The sequence below is a fragment of the Mytilus trossulus genome, chromosome 2 (assembly GCF_036588685.1).
Source record: "Mytilus trossulus isolate FHL-02 chromosome 2, PNRI_Mtr1.1.1.hap1, whole genome shotgun sequence".
Lineage (NCBI taxonomy): Eukaryota > Metazoa > Mollusca > Bivalvia > Mytilida > Mytilidae > Mytilus > Mytilus trossulus.
This window is the reverse complement of record NC_086374.1, coordinates 67,780,787-67,799,088: the sequence shown is the minus strand read 5'-3', so window position 1 is coordinate 67,799,088 and position 18,302 is coordinate 67,780,787. Positions and strand designations below refer to the sequence as shown.

Below are 18,302 nucleotides of genomic sequence, written 5' to 3'. Positions count from 1 at the left end.
AACATCTCAGATTTATATATAAATTCATCCGATTTTGATGTAAAACTAACAACAGTGAGAAACTATTCTTAATAAGAAACAGGATTAGTTCCAAGATTAGTTTTAGAAAAACCTATATCTCTCCCTCTATAAATATCAGTTTTAATCCTCGCTTAATATTAATTTGCGTGTGTAGAATATATCTGTATAGCGAGTCCTCTAAAATAAGCTAGTTCTGGTTATTTTTTTATATAAATTTACTGTTTGCAAAAGTGTGAATCAGTATTAACACTATTAGAATTCCTTATCCCAGGCAAAGATTATCTTAGCCGTATTTGGCACAACAGTTTTGAATTTTTGGTCCTTTTCAACTTTGTCCTTGTTTGGCTTTCTAACTATCTAAATCTAAGCGTCACTGGTGAGTCTTAATGTGTAGCCGAAGCACGCGTCTAGCGTATTAAGTTATAACTTGGTCGATGCACTGCTGGTGGAGTTCGTCCCAGAGGGTATCACCAGCCGAGTATTTAGCACTTCGGTGTTGACATGAATATCAATAATGTGGTCAATTTAATAAATTTCCTGTTAACAAAACTAAGGATTTTCTCATCCCAGGTAGATTATCTTAGCCATATTTGGAATTTTGAATCCCCAATACTCTTCAACTTTGTACTTGTTAGGCTTTTATAACTATTCTGATATGAGCGTCACTGATGAGTCTTATGTAGACGAACGTCGCGTGGTGTACTAAATTATAATCCTGGTAACTAATAAGCCTGGTACCTTTGAAAAAAAGTTTTTAAAAACTGAATAGCTTAATAAACACATACAAACAGTTCTTAAATCTTATATCTAAAGATTACTATTAGGTCACCGTAAGTATGAACAATTTTTCGCAAAATTTCTGGTAAAATTGGATTTTGTTTGACCATAAAATTTAGTTTTATTTATTCTGTACTCCCTCATTTACAAACGTTACTAAATCAGATTAATAAATCCAGCCAGTTTGTGTGTCCAGCGAATGGCGTATATAACTTCATTCATCTCGCTAGCCGAATTTTTATTCTATGGAAAGTGAATCAAATTAAACGAAACTGTGTAATGAGATGATGGTAATAAAGTAATATTGTGTAAGGTAGTCCAATAAGAGAAAGCAATAAAGGCATACTGGTACTTTTTATAAGTGTTCAGAAATTTATACTCTGGTAGTCTAGCGTTCAATGTCGAAATTATTCCATAAAATCATAACTCTGTATATATTTACCAACTCGAAAAATGTCTTTGAAATGTGCAATCGTGAAAAGAAAAATATTATAATATGACAAAAAAAAGAAAATTTATACATGAACTATATGTCACTGTAAAAATAACAGGACCGTGTTCAATATTCTTTTGAGGGTGCCAGCTACAATTGTATTATTATACATTAGGGCAATGTTAACTGCAACCATGCTTTCAATCATGAATATATACACTTTGGCCTTACAACAACAACCATGCCTGCTACATTACACTTACGTGTACTAGGGCCTCGTTACTTTTACCTCGCCAGATAAAATATGCATTCGTGCACTTGGGCCTTTTTATCCTTGTCGCATCTTATTTCACTGCCATTTCTGGGACAATTAAAAGGCTCAACACCAAAATTCTTTTATTTGAAACACTGACAAAAATATCGCTAGTATTTTTAAATTCAGTAACATACGATGTGTAATCTCTGTAATTCATTTGTTTTTTGTGGAATGGACAAAGTTCGCATATATACATTATGGTACAACTAAAGTACCTTTAGCTTTAGAAATAATGTAATGTTTTATACTGTGGATACATTTAATTTCGTGGGTACCAATTTTCGTGGATTTAGGAAAACTAACATGTTCCCGAATAATAATTTTCGTGGTTTTTCCGATGTCTGCATACAATTCTACTGAAAATACGTTGAACATTTGATTTCGTTGATTGACTGTACTCGCGAAAACCACGAAAACTGGTATCCGACGAATAATAATGAATCCACAGTAGCTCGAAACTCTTAGTAAATAGGCGGTACAAACCAATTGTTTACACCAGATCAATTATGAGTAAAACAGTCAACAGTTTCTGTATTTGCATTCAAGAATAAGGAGTTAAATCTTTGTATTTTTGCCTTACGAGAACTATCAAAGGTCGTTGATAAATGGATAGACAAATTAGTCTTCATAATCAAAAATTATACTGCCTCTAGGAATCAATTGTTTGTTTATTGGGGTTCCTTTTTGTAAACAAATAGAAAAAATGAAAAAATGAAAATTATTGGACATTTCCGATACAATTTTGATTATTCATTACACATTTTATTTTCAAGCAAATTAATGTTGATATAACATGTATAAGGCAACGTCATTTCGATGACCTTTAGTTCCTTTGACATTAACTCACTAAAATAGTATGATGTGTTTGAGCTTTCGGTTTTTTCAATTTGATTATGGACTTTCCGTTTTGAATTTTCCTCAAAGGATTGGGTTATTATATTACCAAAAGTGACATGTATAAAAGACAAAACATTCTTAGATCAAGTTTACATAAGAGAGTTATATCCTAAATGTTTTGATAAATATATCGACGAAGATACCCAATATATTGACTGTCAAACTGTTGAAACCATATAAGACAGTATATCTGCCGGATGCAAATGGGCAGACCTAACTATAAGATACAAATATGATAGAAAACGGAAAAGTAAATGTTTCAAACTTTAAAAAAGGACAATAACTAGGCCGTTAGTTTTCTCGTTTGAATTGTTCTACATTTTATATTTTGGGGCCTTTTTTAACCGACTATGCTCATTGTTGAAGGCCTTACGATGACTTATATCTGTCAATTCCTGTGTCGTTTGGTCTTTTGTGGAGAGTTGTCTCATTGGCGATTATACCACATCTTCTTTTTTTTATATTTCATATACATCAGGTGTTAAACATGATATTGTTTATACATCCATTGTATATGTTTCATATTTTAATTTTTCAATATCTAATTGAACATGGCCTACCAGTTATTACACTTATAAATGTTGTTCTAAAAAATGATTTAGTACTTCACTAAATGTAAAATAAAAAATAATAAAGTACAACTTTTTCAGTAACAAAAAAAATAAAAATTGTTTAAAACATGTTATTTATTGTTTATTTTCATGTCAAACCGCAAAATGTTCTGGACCAACATTTGTTAAACGAGAAACCACACAAATGGATGGAGTGTAACCTCAGTAGAATGAGGTTTGAATAAGCTCATCACAAATACCACGATAAACAAAAATTATGAACGCCAAACTATAAAGACTCATCAGTGACTCTGAAGTCGAAAAATTAAAAAAATGTCAAATAAAGTAAGAAATTGAAAGGTCCCCACAATTCCGATGGATTTGCCAGATACAGCTAAGGTAGGGTAACTTCTGTTGATTAAAGATGGTAACGACAAAGATGATGCTCAACTTCCGAAGGAATGTTGTCGGCTCTCCGGATATTCCCGGAGTCCTGCGTTTATAGCCGAGTTTATGAGCTTCGGTCCTTGCATAGAAGTTGGGATGATGTTCTATACAAAATTTACCATTTGCTAAAGATATAGAACCAATTATTGAGGCCCTAGGAAAATATTGAGTGAATTTAGTATCATACGAAAGCTTAAAGGACTTGATATCACCATTTAACCCTTTTTGAAAAGTTGCTTTGAAAAATAAAGAAAATTTATATGAAATACTATATGAGGGCACAGTTGCCCTATTATTCAGATCAGAAGTATATAGTTTTGTGCTTCCACATTTTCAGGAACCTGTAATCGCTGATATGCATTTAAAGGTATGTTTAATTTTCAGCACAAGTCAGGATAAGGTTTAGTTTTGTCATGAAATGACTGTCATTTCTTATTAAAATAAATCGATTTTTACATTTTTAGTACATTATGATAATTTGATATGCAAAAATGCAAGGCCTTCAACTTTGAAAAAAAACACACCTCATAGCAACTAAATGTTTTGTGTACATCATACAATAAGTTAAAAAGAGGTAATAAACATTTACAACTGTTTTGCCTGGGTTAAATAAGACTATTTTGTTATTATCCACTTATCGTTTCGTGTCAACTGCATTAATATAATATTGCACAAACCATTCAAATATTTTGGGAAGCACGTTTATTTGACGTTTCACAAAAGTAATTAAGAGACTCATTACATTTTTATGTTCTTTAATATTTTACAATTATGTACAAAAAAGGAGGATTACTGCATGCAGATTAAGCAATTATTTCCTTAAAAGATATTTTTTAAATTTAAGACAGTAGTTAAAACAAAAACAAATATGGATTAATTCAATGCACATTCAAGAATTCGCTCGATTTTTGAATAGTGACTGAACATCCGTTTTTTCTAAGGTTGTTTAGGACTTGTTGTGACCAGTGAACGCTATCAAACCATATTCAAACTAGTGAGTAATCCGGGTTTCAAATGTTTTGACGAAAGTCTCTGTTAATAAAGTGCGGATTTTCTGTGACACACAACCCACCTTTTTTACTTAATGCAATTACACAATATATATATTTATATATATAAATTTCTGAGAAGGATTCTTCCTTTCGTTGATGTACAAAATAGTATGTTTCTTTAATTTTGCTTTTTTACAACATATTTAAAATTTCCGAAAACACAGTGCTACAGAAGAGTCTATATTCTGGGACTTAGGGACGACATCACAAGTTTAATGTAGGATATACAACTTAATTCACATAGTTTTTTAACTAAATCCTCCCCTTCTTTACTTAGTTTGAAAAAGGTTATTGACCAATATGGATATATGTAAATCGGTTTTGTATAAACAAAATTATCAATTTAACAACCCCTCCCTCCCCAAAAAAAAATTTTTATATAGCTTTTTTCTTATCCTACATCGATCTTTTGGTGTCGTCCTTTAGTGTAAGAAAAAAAATGAGTGGTCGATGGGAGTGGTTAAAAAAAATAGATTGATAACTATACGTATAACGACGTTGACAGTGTAGAAGATTTAATGTATCCAGCAATAACTTTTTTGTCAAATGATTCGTCAAGTTACATTACTTCTAATTCTATGTTAATTGTCGTTACACTATATGATACAATGATTTGCCTATTAAGCAGGGTTGGGTACTATACCTTATATTGGCATGCATGAATTTGCATACTCAAATTTACATAATTGTTTAAATAACACGCCAAAGAGCCTACTGGCCAGGGGTAATCAGTAAATGAAGGATTGAGTTGCATTGCATAATGGACTCCTACGTGTCTACAATTAACCGAGAATAGTTATCAAAGGTACCAGGATTATATACTGAACGGCTATAGAAACGCGGCAGTAGATTTTTTTTTTTTTAATTTCCATTTTTAATAAGCATGGTGGATTGAATCTGGTTTTATAGCTAGCTAAACCTTTCACTTCTTTGACAGTCGCATCTAATTCCATTATATTGACAACTGTGCGTGAACAAAGCAAACAGACAAAATAGGTTCAAACCACAATTTTGTACACACGAAAATACCTGTACTAGGTCAGGAATGTGACAGTTGTTATGCATTCGTTTGATGTGTTTGAGCTTTTGATTCTGCCATTTAATTAGGAACTTTCAGTTTTGAATTTTCCTTTGAGTTCGGTATTTTTGTGATTTTTCTTTCTTCTGTGGGGCGTCGTAGGCCGAATGGTGTAAGTCGTTACTACTGTAATCAGTAGCCAGTCATCACTTAGGTTATGAGTTAGAGCCCGTTTGGTGTAGGTGCACTCGACACCAATCTTAAGCGACTAGGGTTGTCAGTTTTTCTATTTAAGGCCGGTGGTTTTCTCCGGGCACTACGGCTTCTTCTACCAATAAAAACTGGTCGCCACGAAATATCCCAAAAAGAGGTGCATAAAAAGGCGTTCAAATAACAAACATTTGCTGAGCAGGAACTTCACTCTATAATTCCGAAAAAAATGGGAAATGAATATCGAATATTCAGGTGAAGTTGGTATGTTGCTACTAATGATGGGGAAAATGATAATTTCAAAATAAAAAAAGGCTTGTTTGTTATAGACTCTGGTACTGAGATGGTCGTGTATGTCAAATCTTATTTATAAGTCTAAAATGATGCGGAGGAAGCCGTGTCTGATGTATAGAAATATTTGTTAATTATAGGACTAGTATGACCAGTTTCGTAAATTGTATTTAATTGTATTAAATAAGATGCACGATAATTTGGTTGTTATTGGCGTTGAACTAGCTGTCAGTTACTGTGAGTACTCTCAGATCTCCATTAAGTTGGGGTTTTTTGTTTATGGAATGTACGAGTACCCGGCCATGTACAGAAAAACAAAAAAAGCGGAAATTTGTAGAAACACAATGAAAATCTTTTGTACATAAATAAGCTGTTATTATTTACAACAGTTCTTTAGAAAAAAATAATTTTTAAGTTTCAGGATTTTATGAGAAGAACGGCATTTTTAATGGTATAATCTTTATATGTAATAAAATCTGATGCGATTTTCCTCAACTCGTTTTCAGTTTAAATCATAAAAAACAGTCGAAAAATGCATCTTTTCTCGATATGTCTCAGTTTGACGTCGTGAAAATAATATTTTACGTTAGTAACGTCATTATCTCCCCTGTAACTGTATCGTATGCCCTACATGTAATGTTTAAACATAACCATTTTCATTAATTTACAGTTATGGCTATAGTATTGATCTCATCTAACGCAATGCTTGAGTTTATTGAATAATATTTTTTGCTACCTTAACTATTTAAAAGACTTATGATATGATAATATAGATGACCCATTTAGGATTGATTTGTAGTTCTAACTTCGTCAAACGTACAACTTATAGAAATAATAGAACTTGTACAGATTTGTCATCAATTATTATACTATATGGATAGAACTGGTTAAATCGTCTATCAAGATTTTTCAACCACGGCATCAGGTAAATAAAAATTATAAAGCACTGAGAGGAGGTCTTTTGGTATTGTTCTACATCTCAATATGAATGTGGTACTATTTTATATAGGTCTGATTGCGTTTTGGATATTCGATGTACAAAGCATAGTTTTGAATACAGACGTGGAAAGACTTCATGAGTATTTAACTAATGTTTCAAAGCACGTCAAACCGAGAATAAACCAACTACATCGTGTTAATTTAGATGTTATGTTTACAATGAATACAATCCAAGATTACGATGAAATTTCTGGAAACTTGATTTTTACTGCGTCTTTTGCTTTCTTTTGGAAGGACGAACTTAAAATGTGGAATCCCTTAAATCACAACGGAATTATGCGAACGCAATTGTCTATATTGCAGACTTGGGTACCAGCACTATTTTTGAAGAATGGCGTTAAACAGAATTCTTTATACACTTTTAGTAATATGATGGATATCGAAACGACTGTAGTTACATACGATGCAAGCGGTAATGCCGCTTTAATTATATTTGGACAGTATCAAATCACGTGCGAATCTGATGTTACCCACTTTCCATTTGACGAGCATATGTGTACAATCAGTTTGTTTACAGTTGATATGTTGAATGGCATGTCGCTATCTTCCAATGGGAGGATTTTTCTTGATTCATCAATAGCAAATGCTGAATGGACTATAAAATCAAATTCGGAAAATACATTGGTTCAGAACTACAATGTACCATCAGCTGCATCAAATACCACAGCAAATAGTACAACGCAAGATAAAATAGAATTTTCGTTTACGCTAAAGCGTGAATCTCTTTTTCCATTTTTGAATATCATATTCCCAGTTGTCATACTGAGTTTTAGCCATTTCTTAGTCTTCTTGTTGCCTGTTGTGTCCGGCGAAAGAACCTCGTTTTCGTTCACTCTACTTTTATCAATTGTTGTATTTATGACTGCAGCATCAGAACAACTCCCGCCTAGCAACAACATATCCATTTTTAACATATTTTTGTTACATCTGTTTGTCTTCAGTATTCTTATAACAGCATTGGTAGTGTTCAGTATACAGTTATATTACAACGACACACCTCAAACCAAAAATAGTGGACTATTTAAAGTCGTTTTGCATGTCTACGTATGTTACCATAAGACAAGAGTTGATGATGGAAGTACCAACAACCAGAATGAAAAGGAAACAAATGAACCACATATGTGGAAAAATGTGGCTATCTTTTTTGATAGATTTTGCTTAATTTTCTTTTTTGTATGCTTTTTGTTGCAGCTAATTGTATATGGAACGGTTCTAGCAAACGTTTAACAATTGGTTCAAAAATTAGTAGTTATACTGGTCTGAATCTTGTTTCGAGGACTGAAAATGTCTTTTCAAAACATTATCGGTACCGTTTATGTTACAACTAGACAGAGATCTTATTAATCATTGTAAGAAGAGTTCATAGTAAGTCATCCCTACATGAAGCTTGTTCTCAATCTCTGTACTGCGTCCGTTTCCATTTACTATACTCAGTACACTACGCCACAATGACATATTTAGTGCAGGAATATGAAGTAAGTGCGGACCGGATGTGAGCTATGTACCGGAAATTTTTGTTGTATCTGTACTATTGCACTTTGTAAAAAACGATCTAAAATTATGTCATTCTTTTGTATAAATTGCATTTGACACTTCATGCATAATGTTTAGTTCTATGTATTTATTAGTTTGAATTTAAAAAAAAAAAGGGTGTTTAAAAAAAGTAATGAAGAAAGGTTCACATTTGGGAAATTTATTTGAGTCTTTTTACACATAAATTAATTCATGTATATCCACTACCATTTATCTCACCTTTATTTAACAATTGAATACTTCTTTTGTAAATTCATTAGGGTGTAAAAGCTTTGACCGCAGTACATTTTGTATGAAGTGAAGAAGCGCTTAGTTCTAAAAATGTGCCCATGGTCAAAGCTTTTACAGACCTATGAAATTACTGAAAGAAGCATTCAATACTTATTATTACAGTTTTTTCGCTAATATATTTTTTTTTTCTTCATTTATTTCTTCATATAACTTGTGCACTTTTAATGATGGCACGTGTCATCACGAATATTTATTCTAAATGATAGGGATGTTCTGGTACCTAACAGAAAACCCTGGCCGTTTTTGGCACAACTTTTTTTAACTGTTGGTCCTCGATGCTGTTCAACTTTGTACTTGTTTCGGTTTTCAAACATTTGTATCTGGGCGTCACTAGTAGGTCTTGTGTGGACAAGATGCACTTCTGGCGTATTAAAATTTCAAACTTGTTGCTTTTTGTAAGCTATTATTCGTGCGTTTCTTCTTCAATTGTGTTATCCTATTTATTTATATTGTAGTCCTGTAATGTTTTGTTGCCATTTTAATGTTATATTTCTAATTGTCATAAAAGAGGGAGGTTTTGCATGCCACAAAACCAGGTTTAACCCACCATTTTTTCCTTTAAATATTTCCTGTACCAAGTCAGGAATATGACCATTGTTATATTATAGTTCGTATATGTGTATACATTTTAAAGTTGTGTCGTTTGTTTTCTCTAATTTTTGAGTTTGAATTCACAATACTATAAGACGTGTCACGGTACTTATCTATCCCAAATTCATGTATTTGGTTTTGATGTTATATTTGTTATTCTCATAGGATTTTGTTTAATGCCAAGTCCGTTTCTGTGTGTGTTACATTTTAATGTTGTGTCGTTGTTCTCCTCTTATATTTAATGCGCTTCCCTCGGTTTTGGATTGATACCCCGATTTTTTTATTAATCCCTTTTCACTTTGCGGTGTGATATCTGCCTTGTAGCATCATTATATATCCTGCTCTTTTTCAAAATCTACAAAGGTGTCCTTAGCGTGCAAGAGATATGACGCTATCTCTCTCTTAACACGGGTTAGCCATTTATCGTTCCCTTTCGACGGTCTTTCAACGTTTCCTCAAGACCATACTCGCTAATGGTGTAAAGGGGGAGCCGAAATTTCAATCCCTGAAATTTTCATCCTGGAGCAGGAATCGAACCAGAAACCTTTGTGTTAGTAGTGCGATGCACTAACCACTACACAACGCCTTAACAAACGTTGTTATCCAATCCAAATAACGGATTCTTCTTAAACATACATGTATGTTCAGAATAAAACCTTGTATGATATGAGTGATTCAAGATTCAAGATTCAAAGTTTTATTTAGAGTCAATATTCAATAAACTACATAACACAAGCTCTAGTGAGCTTTTCAAATCGACTTAATAACAAAATACAATACACACACACACACACAATACAATACACACATACAAAAATCATGAAAACAACACAATTTTTGAACATATAATGCATAGTAAGATACCATAATGACATATGTAAGTTAAAAACATATAGTACACTTAAAATATAGCACAAGTTAATAATAAGATTGCACAAATCAAATAATCACACAGAAAATAAAAGTAAAACAAAATAGACATAAACACTTTATGCATGCACTGCACTGACATGAGCGGTTACTTGGATCCCATGTCTGTACCATCTTTTTGAATTGGTCGAAAGATGTTTCCACTCGACAATGGTTCGGTAGCTCATTCCAGATTTGTGCAACATTATAGCGAAACGATCTTAAGCCATATTTAGTAGTTCGGACTATTGGGAGTACTGCTGTTTCCTGTGATCTTAAATCATACTTGTTAATTTTTATATCAATCAAATCATGAAGGTAGCTCGGACGGTGATGGTATTTATGATGAGTATATCCAAAATATATTTATAAATTATCTAAAACTTGTTTTCGACATTGTTTTTGAGAACTTTCACTGTATTTTGTGTACTAGTGCCTTAATTGTTATCGATGGTATCATGAATGTTCATTTCTTTCATTCCGTTAGAGATGCAACTATCTAAACAATGTCCACGAGGCGTATTTTATTGCAATACAATTTCTAAAACTACATGTATACACATGAGAAGACAAAACTGATGTGTGTTTACGCTTTACTGAACAAGTACTGAACTCCGAGGAAAATTCAAAAAGGAAAGTCCATAATCAAATGGTAAAATTAATCAAAACCTCAATACAAACACATCAAACGAACGGATAACAGCTGTAATATTCCTGACTTGGTACAGATATTCTCTTATATAGAAAATTGTGAACTTAATCTGGTTTTGTACTAGCTACACATCTCACTTCTAGAACAGTTGCATAAAAGTTTATTATAATGTCAACGATGTGTGAACAAAGCAAACATACATACTAAGTAAAATGTCAGTAACAAGGGTACATTATTGTTTTAACATCTTAATCACTCTAGAAACAAATAGATATATTAACAAACATTAACCATAGAAAAATAACACACTGACGGGGTGTATGTGTATAAGTACTGAGCCACGTTATATGTACGAAAGAAGCACAAAAAGGCATACAGACAAAGCATATTAGCAAAAATGAAAGACAGGAATACAAAATTTATTATACTAGTAGAACAATAACACAATGACAGGATGTATATAAGTACAGAGCCACGTCATATGTAACAAAGAATCACAAAAAGGCATTTAGACTAAGCATACTAGTATTAGCAAAAATGAAAGTCAAGAATACAAAAACTATCATAGAACAATAACACAATAACGAGATGAATAAGTACAAAGCCACTTTAAATGGATACCATCAAAAGCAGACTGAACAGTAAAAGTTATATTCATAAAGACAAGTGAAAGAATACAATAACACGTTATTTCGACGATAAATGTCAGTATCCATAATCTATACTTCAAGACCATTGTGTATTATTTTTGAGGCTGAGATCGAATATGTATCCACAATGTATTGGTACCTTCCGACTGTAATTATATGCATATTAATGGAACACATTTTTATAATTCAACATCGGAAAGTCTAAACACATCGTGTAAGATCTCAGGATATGAAACATGTTTCATTTAAAAAAGCGGTTTCAACAATACCCATACATTTATAAAATGAGTACAGACAATGAATTATCAGTCATTTTGTACCCTAACCATTTCTTACTCTCCATTTCGTACCCTAGCAAGAACCATTTCGTACCCCGACCATTTGATACCTTGACCATTTCGTTCATTATGAAATATTAAAACATGTATACCATTTTGTACCTCGTGAGAGATTTATATGTAAGCGATTTCGTACCTCAAGGAAAACTTATATGTTCGAGTTTTTTTGTAAAAACTGTCTCATTGATGTTCGTACCTTTTGGATAACCTTGATTTTGTCACTTTGTAAATTTGGTGTTTCTACGGCTGGAAGCAATTTATTTATGTTCTATCAAAATTAAAGATTTCAAAATGTTTCATATCTTAAAAATACGAAAATCGACTATTGAATTTTATATTGCTCCTTTGAAGTTGCTTCGTGGGCCTTTTATAACTGACAAGGCGGTATGGTCTTTTATCATTGTTTAAGGACATACGTTGACCTAAAACAGCGTTCGTTGGTATTAGAATTATGTAGATGTTTCATTTAAAAAAGCGGTTTCAACAATACCCATACATTTATAAAATGAGTACAGACAATGAATTATAGTCATTTTGTACCCTAATCATTTCTTACTCTCCATTTCGTACCCTAGCAAGAACCATTTCGTACCCCGACCATTTGATACCTTGACCATTTCGTTCATTATGAAATATTAAAACATGTATACCATTTTGTACCTCGTGAGAGATTTATATGTAAGCGATTTCGTACTTCAAGGAAAACTTATATGTTCGAGTTTTTTTGTAAAAACTGTCTCATTGATGTTCGTACCTTTTGGATAACCTTGATTTTGTCACTTTGTAAATTTGGTGTTTCTACGGCTGGAAGCAATTTATTTATGTTCTATCAAAATTAAAGATTTCAAAATGTTTCATATCTTAAAAATACGAAAATCGACTATTGAATTTTATATTGCTCTTTTGAAGTTGCTCCGGGGCCTTTTATAACTGACAAGGCGGTATGGTCTTTTATCATTGTTTAAGGACATACTGTTATGATATTGTAATTATTATGTTTATTTATGTTGGCCTAATTTGTGTTGTATGGCCTGATAGTTGTTTACCAAATAATCTTATAACTGTGCAGTTAGGAATCACTGGAACAATCACAGAATGATTGGAACTTTCTAGAATGATCCTTATAAAAGATGCGTAATTTAAACTTCTACGTTATTCCAAAACTTCCGTTGTAACTTTCCAGGATTTTCCACAATGTTCCATTATAGAGTGTTCTAGAATTTTCCATGACAACACTATATATACAGACACTAAAGTTAAACTCTCATAATTAAACTTGGACATAGACATTGATAGACATTAGTATTCACAGCATTTGGATCGACACTTTATTCTACAAACAACATCATACTGGATTGCGACCTTAATAGTGAACATAATATTCAGATTGGATTCCGAAAGATTTCCGGATACAGATAAAGATAAAAGATTGGACTCATATTTGACAGTTAAGTTGACAGTAATATTTGTGAAATACTTCTTGTTAACTTTTGTATAATAAATATTGTTAAATTTTACTATTGATTTGTGTCTTTTGTTGGCTATAATTTAAAGGCGATTTCTGGCCGTAACAGAAATTGGGGGCTCGTCCGGGATCTTAAAAATATTTTATTCAAAATTTGTTTAGTATTTTTATTATAACTAGCCAACAAAATTCTACAAAATGGCATTTGATGCTGGTAAATTTTTGAAAACGCCAGACCTGGAGAGTTTTGATAATTTAAAGAAAGAGGAATTAGTGTTGCTTGCTAAACAACTGAAATTAGTTTTTAAAGTATCTATGAGAAAACAAATTATAAAAAATTTGGTTATAGACAAATTAGTTGACGCAGAAATTTTAGGTGAAGAGGCTCTTGATCTTAAGGTCGAAACTGTTGACGCTATTAAATTAAAACAGCTTGCATTAGAACATGAACTTAAATTAAAAGAACTGGAAATGAAGGAAAGGTTAGAGATGGAGAAAACCAGGGAAAAACAAGATGAACTTAAAATTAAACAGGCAGAGCTGGAAATGAAGGAAAGGTTGGAAATGGATAAAAAAGAAAAAGAAGATGAATTTAAATTAAAAGAACTTGAAATGAGAGAAAGGCTTGAGATGGAAAAACTGAAAATTGAAATGGTCAAAGAAGAAAGCAACACTAAAGTCCAGACCAAATCAGATTATTTTGATGCAGCAAAAAATATACGTTTGGTTCCAAAATTTAGTGAAAAAACAGTCGATAAATATTTTCCACAGTTTGAGAAAATTGCTAATAATTTAAAATGGCCAATGCCGTATTGGACTACGATGCTGCAAAGTGTTTTTGAGGGTAAGGCCGCTGAAATATATTCCGCACTTCCATCAGAAAAAAGTTCTGATTATGATATTGTAAAACAGGAAGTTTTGAAAGCTTATGAACTAGTACCAGAAGCATATAGACAGAAATTTAGATCTTATAAAAAGTTTGATTCACAAACATATGTGGAATTTGCTCGGGAAAAAGAAGATCTTTTTGATAAATGGCTTACGTCAAAGAAAACAGATAACAATTTTGATAACCTAAGACAATTGATGTTATTAGAAGAGTTCAAACTATGTGTTCATTTAGACTTAAAAACACATTTAGACGACAAAACTGTCGAGTCAATACATGATGCAGCTGTCATCTCAGATAATTATACTATTTCACATAAAAGAAGTTTCAAGGGTCAAAATGTTTATACTTCCAGTGGAAATTACAAAAATCAAAGCACTGAGCGTACTGATAGTAAGCCTGTTGCACAGAATAAGAGTCAGTCCAGTTATAATATGTCTAGTCCAAAATTTGATACTTTTGAGAAGAAGTCACTGACTTGTGCTTATTGTAAGAAGATTGGTCACCTGATGGCTGATTGTTTTAGACTCCAGAAGAAGAATGAACGAGATAATAAGCCGAAGACCAGTGCTTGTACGACACCTTATATTACCAGTACATTGGAATGCCCTGCGCGTCAGGCTTTTAAGTCCAGTTTTTGTGATTACATGGAGGAATACAAACCCTTTATGTCTGATGGGTTTGTTTCTATTGTTGATGATACCACTCTTCATCCTATTAAGATTTTACGGGACACTGGAGCTTCTCAGACTTTATTGTTAGAAGGTGTGTTGCCTTTGTCCGAGAATACTTCTGTTGGTGCCTCCGTTTTGTTACAAGGTGTAGAGTTAGGTTGTATAGATGTTCCTCTCCATCGTATTTATCTGAAGTCAGATTTAATAACTGGACCAGTTGTTGTAGGTGTTCGTCCTAATCTCCCTGTCGAGGGTGTTACATTATTGCTAGGAAATGATCTAGCTAGGAACAAAGTGGTTGCTGAACCAATTGTTACCAGTGAACCGGTGGTGGATGTTAAATCACCTGAAGATGATGCTGAATTGTATCCAGCTTGTGTTGTTACTAGGGCAAATGGCTAGAAAACAACAAAATGAGAATTTGCAAAAAGACAAGTTTGATTACATGGACCTTTCTGACACTTTTATAGCTGACATTGAAGGTCCTGGTAGCTCAGAAAAGGCCATTACAAAACCACCAAGTGTTAACAAGAATGTTATTATGCCATGGCCAGACGTTAACAGCCATTCATTAGACCGAAAGAATTTATCTGAAGAACAACATAAAGACCCTGAGGTTCTTCAGCTCAGCCAGAGAGCTCAACCACAGGAGGAAGCAGACAAAGTGGCCGAATGCTATTACCATCAGGACGGCATTTTAATGAGAAAGTGGAGGCCTCCTGATGCTACCCCAGAGGAGGAATGGAGAGTGGTGTACCAAGTGGTGGTGCCTAAAGTTTATAGGCAAGAAATTATTGGTCTTGCCCATGACACCCCCTTGGCTGGACACTTAGGTATCAGGAAGACTTGCCTTAAGTTCTTGCAGCATTTCTACTGGCCTAAACTTAGAAATGATGTTGCAGAATACTGCAAATCATGTCATATATGCCAGGTTGTTGGTAAACCTAACCAGAAAATACCACCAGCACCTCTTCTGCCTATTCCAGCCTTTGACGAACCTTTTAGCAGAGTTCTAATTGACTGCGTTGGACCTTTACCAAAGACCAAGACTGGAAATGCGTATTTATTGACGATCATGTGTACATCTACTCGCTTTCCTGAAGCTATTCCGCTCAGAAATATCAAGACACCTACTATCGTCAAAGCTTTGATCAAATTTTTCACATTAGTAGGACTTCCTAAGTCTATACAGTCCGACCAGGGATCAAATTTCATGTCAGGTTTATTTCAGCAAGTCGTATACCAGTTAGGGATTGCTCAGTACAGATCAAGTGCTTATCATCCAGAATCTCAAGGTGCCTTAGAACGTTTTCATCAAACATTGAAGAACATGATTAGAACTTTTTGTCTTCAATTTGACAGAGACTGGGATGATGGAGTTCACTTTCTACTTTTTGCGGTTCGAGAGGCTGTTCAAGAATCCCTTGGATTTAGTCCCTTTGAGTTGGTATTTGGTCATACTGTAAGGGGACCGTTAAAATTGATTAAGGAAAAGTGGCTTACTGAACATAATGACTTGAATCTTTTAGACTATGTATCTAGATTTAAAGAAAAATTGTATACTGCTTGTCAAATTGCTCAGAAAAACTTGAAAAATGTACAGAACAAGATGAAAATATGGTATGATAAAGATGCCAGGGACAGAGTTTTTGAGCCTGGTGATAAGGTACTTGTGTTTTTGCCAGTCCCTGGACATCCTTTACAGGCTAAATATTGTGGTCCTTATACAATAGAGAGTAAAATTAATGATTTGAATTATATTGTAAAAACTCCAGGTCGGCGCAAACAAAATAGAGTGTGTCATATTAATATGTTAAAACCATATTTTGAGCGTACTAATGTACTATGTGATAGTAAACCAGTTGCCACTTTAGGCATGGTTAAATTTGAGAACAATCATGACAAACCAGATGTAATTGAACCAACTTTTAGTTGTAAAACTATGGAAGAGACAATTAGATTGAAAAATTCAGAAATTTTGTCAAATTTAGATTCAAAACTTGCACATCTGTCTTTTGATCGTGGAGAAGAAATAAAAACTTTGGTATTTTCTTTTAAAAATCTTTTTCCAGATGTGCCAAACAAAACCACTGCTGTTTGTCATGATGTTGATGTCGGAGATGCTTCTCCAATTAAGCAACATCCTTACAGGCTCAATCCACTCAAACTTGAAGTTATGAGAAAAGAAATTAAATATATGCTTGACAATGATATTATTGAGCCGAGTAACAGTGAATGGAGCTCTCCTTGTCTCCTTGTGCCAAAACCAGATAAAACTTTTCGTTTCGTGACTGATTTTAGAAAAGTAAATTCAGTCTCAAAATCTGATTCCTATCCGATTCCAAGGATAGACGATTGTATTGACAATATTGGTCAAGCAAAATTTGTGAGCAAATTTGATTTATTGAAAGGTTATTGGCAAGTTCCATTGACACAGAGAGCTCGTGAAATATCAGCTTTTGTTACACCAGATGGCTTATTTCAATATACTGTAATGCCGTTTGGCATGAAAAGTGCTCCAGCTACATTTCAAAGAATGATCAATAATGTTATAAAAGATTTAGACTGTTGTTATGCTTATATTGATGATCTTATTGTATGTAGTGATAGCTGGGAACAGCATTTAAAACATTTGTATGATACTTTTGATAGATTGTCAAAATCAAATTTGACTGTTAATCTTGGTAAAAGTGAATTTTGTCAGGCCACTGTTGATTATTTAGGGCATACAGTTGGCCAAGGTCAAGTAAAACCTATTATGGCTAAAGTGGAAGCTATTTCCAAATTTCCACCTCCTACAAATAGAAAACAACTTATGAGATATTTAGGCATGATTGGATTTTACAGAAAATTTTGTTCAAATTTTGCTACTGTTGTTCAACCATTGACTCATCTTTTACGGAAAGATTCTAAATTTATCTGGAGCGAAAATTGTCAAAAAGCTTTTGAAAATAGCAAATCACTTTTAATTAATAGTCCAGTTCTGATTACTCCAGACTTTGAAAAACAATTTAAACTTGCCGTTGATGCAAGCGATGTAGGAATAGGAGCTGTTTTATATCAAGAGACAGATGATAATGTTGAAAAACTTATATCATATTTTTCTAAGAAATTAGATAAACATCAGAAAAATTATTCAACTATTGAAAAAGAGTGTTTTGCAATGTTGTCAGCACTTCAACATTTTGATGTATATTTGAATCCCACTGTATATCCTATTCTTGTTTAAACTGATCATAATCCTCTCACCTTCATGCATAAAATGAGAAACAAGAATCAGAGGTTGACTAGGTGGAGT

The 18,302-nt window shown here is 33.1% G+C and overlaps 2 protein-coding genes across 2 annotated transcripts in view; one reads left to right on the top strand and one right to left on the bottom strand.

Annotated features, from left to right (window-relative positions):
• The window catches only part of LOC134707855 (uncharacterized), a 321,374-nt gene that overhangs the window by 82,576 nt on the left and 220,496 nt on the right, over positions 1 to 18,302 (bottom strand). The window lies entirely within an intron of this gene.
• On the top strand, positions 14,054 to 15,406 carry LOC134705955 (uncharacterized). The gene has a single exon (XM_063564668.1). The coding sequence runs from the start codon at positions 14,054 to 14,056 to the stop codon at positions 15,404 to 15,406; it is 1,353 nt and encodes a 450-aa protein (XP_063420738.1).